The 8,949-nt window shown below is 37.5% G+C and overlaps 1 protein-coding gene across 1 annotated transcript; it reads left to right on the plus strand.

The window, feature by feature from the left end:
* The first annotated feature begins 243 nt into the window (after positions 1–243).
* LOC106158194 (uncharacterized) lies at positions 244–4,682 on the plus strand. The gene is made up of 6 exons (XM_013534098.2): positions 244–494; positions 1,216–1,321; positions 1,568–1,803; positions 2,482–2,823; positions 3,077–3,226; positions 3,481–4,682. Exons 1-6 carry the CDS (start codon positions 348–350, stop codon positions 3,598–3,600), a joined length of 1,101 nt encoding a protein of 366 aa, XP_013389552.2. The 5' UTR covers positions 244–347; the 3' UTR covers positions 3,601–4,682.
* Positions 4,683–8,949: the final 4,267 nt, after the last annotated feature.

Here is an 8,949-nt window from a genome sequence, read left to right on the forward strand (position 1 = left end):
TTGCCCTTTTTAATATACTTTTCTTGTGTGGCACCCTGGGTTAACCGGTGAGCAGTGCTATATAAAATAAAATATTCAATCGAGGGCACTAGGAAGTATAATTCTTGACTTATCATATGTCGATGCACTGGTAAAAGCAAGCTTAGTGGTTATACTGATATGGTTCTGGTGCCCAACCAATGGTAGATAACTCCTGTACCCCCTTCAGTAACACATCCACTACATCCTAAGATAGTGAAACAGCTCACTGCAAGTAGGTCAACTCTGTCGGTGACTCTGTCAACAAAAAAGTGTAGCTGAAGCGTGTAAGTGTCTGCACCTGTAAGCGTCCACCTTTACATACAGCCATGAAGATCACCAGTATTAAAGTATACAAGGTGGACCTACCGTTGAAAGAGGGGGCGTATAAATGGTCGGCAGGAAAGAGTGTGGAGACATTCGACAGCTCGGTTGTTCAGATTGACACGGATGCTGGCATCTCGGGATTTGGGGAGGTACATTCACTTGGGAAGTGGTCTACATTGAGTGTGATAACTGATGTGATAAATTAAAACCTGGACTTGCTTCACATAGATATAAAGTGCCTGGGCTTCTTTTGCAGGACAGTAAAATTTGCAAAGTAGTTAAGTCCCCCAAGATCGATTTTGTGATAAAGGCCCTTGAGTCCCTTTGGTCTTTTATACCATAGTTTGCTGCGTTTCACTTGCATACTTGAATGTTGAATATTTTAAACCACTCATCGAACCCTATGTTATCAGAGTCAAGGGGTTGAACTCCCAAGACGAAAGAACGTACAGTTCATTGACAACAATATTGACATTTTTCTCATTCACACACAGTACACTTAAAATAATATGATAACCGGGTAACTACATACATTGGCTTTTATTTGTCCCAAATGTGCTAATGCAATATAGCACAGGTGCTGAGCTCACTTATGCCCCGATTTGGTGAGCCTTTCAATTCACACTAAAATTGGCCGATATAAGCGTGAGACCCGGTGCAAAGCGAAGATAAATCCCCGAAATTTCTGCAAAAGTGTTGAAATAATTACGCTCTATGTACGTACCCGTTATTGAACCAGAAAAGTACAGTTGTTATCGTGACAAGTCTCTGTCTTCATTTTGAGGGTGAGTGTAAAACTAGAATTCTTGAAATTTCAAATCTTAATTTTAAAATTAGTGTGTATTTGAATCAAATTGTTTGAAATTACAGGTGTGCCCCCTGGGCCCTTATTACCTTCCATCCTACGCCAGGGGTGTGAGGACGGGAATTCAAGAACTGGGACCCCACCTCATCGGACGAAATCCTCTTGAAATCGGTAACAATCAAACCTCCCTATGTACATGTACATATTTACATGAAAGTTTAGCGAACTTCCACAAGTCATTAAATTGACCTTCTCTTTAATAAACTTCCCCAAAACACAGGGGGTATATTTCAAATATTATAAATGTTTAGTGAGATAATCTTATAGATAACAGGAATACTGCATATATTCGACAAAGACTTTTTTATATACATTGCAGAGATAAAAAGGAATAAAAAGAAGTGAATTTTAATTCAGGGGCACTGAACACCGCAATGGACTACCACTTAAAGGGGCATCCTTACGTGAAGTCACCCATAGACATGGCGTGTTGGGACATCCTTGGCAAGGTCACCAAGCAGTCTGTTTGTACCCTGTTAGGGGGACGCTACGGGGAGACGGTTGATCTGTACAGAGCAATTAGTCAGCTACCCCCAGAACTGATGAAAGAGAACGTTCTTCAGTATAAGAAGGAAGGGTATAAAAAGTTTCAGGTATATTTTGGCATTGCATGTCGCTTAATATTTTTGGTTGGTTATTTAAGACATCTCTATGGTCTCAAATAGTTAGCTGGGCTCTGTTAAACCGAGAAAGAATCCATATTGTAAGGTAATCAGGCCTACATGCTTTTTGTGAACCGGCAGTATGCAGTATTCTGCATATGTTTTTTTTTTCGCTGCACATTTCTACTGCGCCCAAATTTTACATTACTCAGATTCCCCCGTCGGCCTTTTTCAAAGTCGTTAAGCGATTCAAACCTTTTCGTATTTGCCATATTGCAATATTGTAGAAGCTTTCTAAAAACGATTAACAAGGATTCGCTTTTATGTAATAATAGTGCTAAATTCACCAGCGATGAGACATAACTGCGACAAATGGTTTTCAACGTGCAGCTTTTGATCTTCCTCAATTTAATAACCCAACATCCAGACTTGACAGCACTCTTTAAAAATATACAGGGGGCCGCAAAGAAATATTATTATTATTATTATTATTATTTCATTCATTTATGTCTTATTTATCTAATTCTATTGGCATGAGCTGAAGTTTATATGAGCATTACCTAGCTTGACGTTCTCGAAGCAGTATCTCTAACAATTTTTCCCGTCCCAAAGTTATAGGGATTTTTCTGCATAGCCATACTTATGCCGTCATTTGTGTTCGTTTCCCAGCTAAAGGTGGGTGGCAATCCTGACGAGGACATCGCCAGAATTCGTACCATTCGCAAAGCTCTGGATCCCGGTGACGTTCTGGTCGCAGATGCCAATACCGGGTGGTTACCACACGAGGCTATTCGTATAGCAAACGCCGTTCAAGACCTGGACGTCTACATCGAACAGCCGTGCCTGTCGTATGATGAATGCATGCACGTGCGACAGCACTGCAGCAAGCCATTTGTTCTGGACGAGAACATAGATGACATCGATTCCTTGGTTCGTGCGCATGTTGACAGAGCTGCTGACGTTGTGAATTTGAAAATTAGTAAATTGGGAGGGCTAACGAAAGCAAAGCAGGTATTATATTCACTTGGAATAAATATTTTATTCTATCGATGTCTGAAAAATGTTTATCACTTTAAAATTTGTTTAATTATTCCTTATAGATGTCTTGATTAATTTTTTTAAATCTTATTCTATAATTTGTTTATGTTTTTGTTCTAATTTTAGTATTTCCTTATTTTAAAAGTTAGAGCTCTTACATACTTGGTTTTGTGTGTATGTACCAGTATGTGTGCGTGTTATATTCAATATAGTCCCGTGGTTTTAGGCTCGTGACCTTTGTGTGACCTTTGGCCTAGCAATGACCTTGGAGGACACTTGGGGCAGCGACATTGTGACAGCAGCTATTGCACACCTGGCGCATAGTACACCGGAAAAGTACCGCTTTACAACAACTGATTTTAACAGCTACAACACAGTAGGGTTCTAAACTCTATAAAGTTTTTCTTTTATTGAATTTGTCATTTAGTTTAAGGGTGTATACAAAGTGACCAACAATTTCATAGAGGTAATAATGAATTCCGAACGAATGTTTGAAACTGCTTAAGAATAAGATGCAGAAGGCAATGGTTAGAGAGGCACTTTTCTTACACATCTATTTTGGGAAATCATTTCAAATTGATGAATAAATGTCCCATTACCATATCTTAATTTCACCGTTCTCACTTCCAGGTGAGCATTGCTGCGGGAGGGCCCCAAAGGGTGAACGGCACAATGCAGGCAAGCAACGAGCCTGGCCTCGGTATAACTCCACATCCGGAATTACTTGGCAAGGCCATCGTGATCATATGAGTCTGCGAGACCAAGTCCAGTGGTTGAATGGGTCCAAAATATTTCAGCGTTAAGCGTTGTTTTGAGGACATATCCCCCGCCAGCCAAAATCAGGCTTAAAAAACCCTGTCATAACGGTTATAATGTTAATAATATTATTATCATATATGTCTAGTGTTCATGAGCTTTATTTGTATTTAGATAAAGTGCGGTCATTTTGCCAATGATGTAGGGGTGAAATTGTTTCTTGCTTTTCTCTTTTACCTCGGTTCGTATTGTTTTGTACATGGCCTCAATGTTTCTGTATACAGTATGCGAGCTTTATACCATACTGTGGTTCCTGACAGAGCAGGACTTAGTTGTATGTATAAATTATCAATCTGTTGAGCCAATGATATATGCAGTTTGACACCGCTAAATTAAATGACTAAGTTTTTGGCAATAATGATTTATTGGATAGACGTAACAATATCATAAATATTACTATGGCGGATTTATTGCAGTGCCCCCTACAGTCGCACTGATTTGAATCTTCCACTAATTGCCTCTGAGAGCCGGGTTATTTTTCATCATTACTCACCGACTTTCATAAAGTGGTTGGGTTTTAAATATTATCATAGAGCAAATACAAATATCCATCAGTGCGAACCAATACATTATATAGATATATGACAGAAATTTACAGAAAATTGAACTCAATTTCCCTTCTCATTCAACCACATTGTGGTCTTTAAAACGATTTGGAGACGTTTGGAGACGTCTGAAGACTCTCATCACGTCTTTAAGAAGTGTGTGTATTAGTTAGATATTTCCATCAAAAATTCCCCATAGACTTGCGAAAATCTGTTTCAAAAGATATAATTCAGCAACGAGTTGAGAAAAATATGTACAGTTTTACATGCATGATACGCATGTATGATCTCCAATCCATTCCTCCTGAACCCGATAGACTGTGCACGTTATAGAGGACGATATTCACTGAATATCAGTGTACTCAAGCATATTATAAAGATTCCCAGTTGTAACTGTAGCTTATCGTACAATGTAGTCAAATCAGACCCACTATTCTTAATATTAAAATGTTGGCCACAAAAAATGAGAAATCCATACGGTTTATCTTTTGGTGTGTACAAGTGGGCCTGTCTTTGCGCCACAGACCTGACATCTTCTTTAGAGCTCTGTGGTGGTAGGCCTACATTTAAAACAAGTGCAAGACACCCACCATGAAATATTCCAAACATCTCGATATCGGTTTTTGCATCAAGACGCTCACCAGGTGTTTGTCAAACGAAATCATTTGGTATTTTAACGTCTTAGAGACGCTGTACGAACGCTTTTCGAACCAGAAAACGTCAAAGGCGTGTTCATGACCAAAACCAGTGATTAACAGATAGAAAGCGGAGCTTCAAAATGGCCCATGCGTTTTTGAATGCATAACACCGTTTGTAGTGAAGGAAATATGTCGCTTAATATACAAGGCAATTTCAATAAAAGTAAAAATTCTTGTATCTCAATAACGCAAGATTTATAATACCAAAAGAAACAGAGGTTAATTCTCACGCTGTTTGATTCAAACAGTTTGATTCAAACTGTTTAATTCTGTCTTAGGACAGATTTTCTGTCATAGCAATTGCATTGCAATACAGGAAAATTAGAAATCTCAAATACAATCCATACCATATTATATACTGTACATCAAGTGAAATAAGGTATTCGTTTTGCAAGAAAAAAATATGATATCAGAATTAAATTTTAAGTGTTTCATTATTCAGCATGTAAGAAAGAAATGAAGACCTTTTACAGAACTTTTACAGAAGATTGTCATGATTAGTTCGTTGAAAATATACACAACCAGACTTCCGCTCGTTGACCCTGGGATAACGGATTTAATTGGGCCCCCTTCAGTTCCTACTGTGTCATGGCAATTATAGATCTGATTCAAATAATAAACGATGACTGTAAATCCAGCATAATATGTCATATCCCTTCTTTTTTATGTAATTTGACATGTCAGTATTGAAACGGAACTATGTCATTTCTCTCTGTTTGTCCTTCCTCTCAAAATCAATAAGCATGACTCCACACGTCGCTTTCCCTCCTAAAATTTTGTTTGAGTGTATTAAAAAAGAGAATGCTCATGCCTTGAAAATATCTGGTGTGATATTCATAATGAACAAATATCATGGTTTGTGCAGTCTACTTTATGGATTATCAACTACTCGAAGAGCATTGTCATTATCTTCACACTGCAAATTGCGGGTATTCGCGTCAAAACATAATTGTTCTCGTGATGAAGTATTGATGATTTGAAAAGGTTATTTTTCCCATCCTCCTTTTCACACCAACACGGTGAAGTATCGTCTATCGAAAATTAGATATCCCGTCATCGTTGTTATTGGTAAAAGGTGTTAGATATTTCTCATTATATCTGAATTATTTCTCGGAGTCAGTAGTAGAATATTTACTTTGATGTATTATGCCTCTTCGGACTAAAGGAGCGCACTGTAATAAGTGTTTCATTATCATCAGAATTTTCGAGTTGCTGTTCGATTGGTGAACGCAGCGTTTCTCACGTACAACAAGCAGGTAAGATAAAGTTCCTGTTGTGCAATATTCTCCACTTTTGTGACAATTTGTGTGTGGTACTCAATGTATGGCAGAACTGTACAAATTCTAATTTTAATAGACTCAAAAATCCCAAAGCCTCTATACTTAACGTAATCAAAGCCTAAACAATGCTTACAATGGCAGTTTAGATAATGCCAATTACCCATATATCTGTCATCATTAATATATAGCATTTCTGTGTCGCCAGCTAGAATTGAAAGGAAAAATGGTTTTTCATTTGTTAACGAGAGAAGATGAGCTGTATTAGAACTTGCGGGTGTATGTGATTGATAACTGTCGGTTAGACCTGTTCCATGTTGTTTGTTTTCTGTATGTTGTTCAATTAAAGTACCTGCGGCCTGCAACACAGAATGAAAAATATCGCCCATTCGCAATATCACTTAGCTGATTGCTCAATTGCCCCACAGCAAATCGTCTTACAATCAAAACATTGATGAGTGTGTAACGAACTTGTGCGTCTTATATCTATGGCAGTTTATATTCTGTTATTATTTCTTAATCTAAAGAAGATATATGTTAAATGAAGCGTACAGAAAAAGAGTATTTTGCAAGCATTCCCGAGGGTACTAATATCACAGAGCATTCATTACAATCATGTATCAATATTAATAGTGCTGCTATTCTAGTGCTCATCTAGTGTTGAGCAATGATATGTGTCACGACAAGCTTGTATAGGTTGCAACCTATGCACAACTGTACAGCAGTTGCTCGAGTGAATTTACGCTGTCAGACAGACTCTTCAAAGCAATGCATTTTTGGATTTTTAATAACTACATTGGATTTTTAATAACTATCCGGCATTTTATGCGTTTTTATTTTTTACCTTGCATTTTGAGGAAAGCTATAATATAAAACGGCTTGATGTTTCTCTCATCATACCTTGTGCAACCTCATATCATGCTGATCAACGAAAAATAATATAGAATGAGTTTAAGTGTAACGGTGATGAATGCAGCCTTAGTTGCTATCTAATGAAATACGACGCGTCTAAACTCCATATGGCACCCATCTTGAGCAGAGATAACGAGTACCACAACAGCTGGTTCGAGACAAACGGGCAGAGTAGTATCATCAGAAGGGAGTAATAGGCTTTCGTGATTAGTTTTTCGATTAATTTTCACCTCATTGCCTCGACTGTCGATTTTGTTTTCAGTAAAGCAGCGCCTTACTGCGTTGGACACACTAACTCAAACTAAATCAAGCAGACTGCCAGATTTCTAGATTAGATTTTGTTACATTTCTGACATTTCAAGCGATGTCTCACTCATAATCCCATCAGTGATTGTATCTGACAGATAATGCATGTTGCAAATGGCCATTCTGTCCATAGAGAAGAAGGACCGGACATTACGATATCGTTATTCATCTTCAGGCCCCTTGCCACGTGCTCGCTTTGTCGTCCAGACCATTGTGTATAAATTGGATCGCAATTCAGGGTAATCTTTTTAATCTAACTGGTAATATATAGTGATAACTGACCAACTTAACTCAGAATAGATTTTAATATTTAAAATGATTTAAGACTTTTTGCTGCGCTTTGATTGTGTTGGTTTTCCTTCACCAAAACCATACCTCTAGTCCTTGTATTTTTTTTAATCTCTAAAAGCCAAAAGGATAGCAAATCTTGATTTGGGGACAAATATTTGCTCAAAGGTGTGCTAATTTGCTCAAAGGTGTCAATGTTTAAAAAGACGCCAGATGCAAATTTCTATATTTACTTTTTCTGCAAAAACTACTCATTCTTGCCATTTCACTAATTCAAAATGATAGAATTCCTAAAAAAGAAAAATAAATTTAAAAAAGACAATACAGGAAGATATGGCGGCGTAATTGACGTACTTGCCAGTCACTTAGAACTAATTAATTTAGTCAGAAATGCTATAATACAAGTGCAAGGACGGGTCTAGCAATGATTCTCAGAAAGGAGAAAATTACTTTTATTTCTAAGGGAAATTTCGATTTGGCTGGTTAATCCTATATTGAATACCTTTTAACCATTGTTTATATGAAAAGGTTAAGAGAATAGTCTGAGTGCGAGGAACTCATCAGTAACGTTTAAGCCATGCCATGCCTGTACATTACGGCTTTGAAACAAGTTGGTTTTGATCGATAGCATTTCACCATTTGAATAAATGAAATTTGTGAATTCACACATTGTGAAATGAATATACTTTACACCGGTGTACACAAATCTCCATACACCACGACAAAACTGTTTAGCGAGAAGTTAGTCCAACTTATGTTAAATATCTTTTATCGCTTAAATCTAGAACTCGATATTCAATTCAAATGTCTCGTGGTTGAGCTTACTTGTTATTAACAGGGATATCACGCGAGAGCTCGCGCGCGCGCGTGTGTGAGTGCACGAGGTTGTCCTCTTTGCACTTCCTTCGTTATTCGCACCCATCAATCAGCAGTCATTGTCGAGGAATAGCAGTTGTTACCGTCTCGTTCAAATCTATTACAGCGTCATCATTTGTCATGTGCAATGTGTCAGAATGTAATTGAGAAATTAATATCCCCTCGGAAAACACGTTCTTCTCAGTACTCATAAGGTTTTCCTTTGAAAATCAATTCATTATTTAATTCTTGCGCAACCTTAAAATAAAAGCAATATAAATTATCTTTCGCCACGCGGCATTAGATACATAAGGAAATGCATCTGTGAAGTTCCTTTTTTGCGAAGTGTTTTCTTCGTTTTAATTAAGAATTTTTTAAAGAGATTTATTAAGAATTTTGTGA

This window comes from Lingula anatina, chromosome 3, assembly GCF_051362555.1.
Source record: "Lingula anatina isolate TDL-2025a chromosome 3, LinAna3.0, whole genome shotgun sequence".
NCBI lineage: Eukaryota > Metazoa > Brachiopoda > Lingulata > Lingulida > Lingulidae > Lingula > Lingula anatina.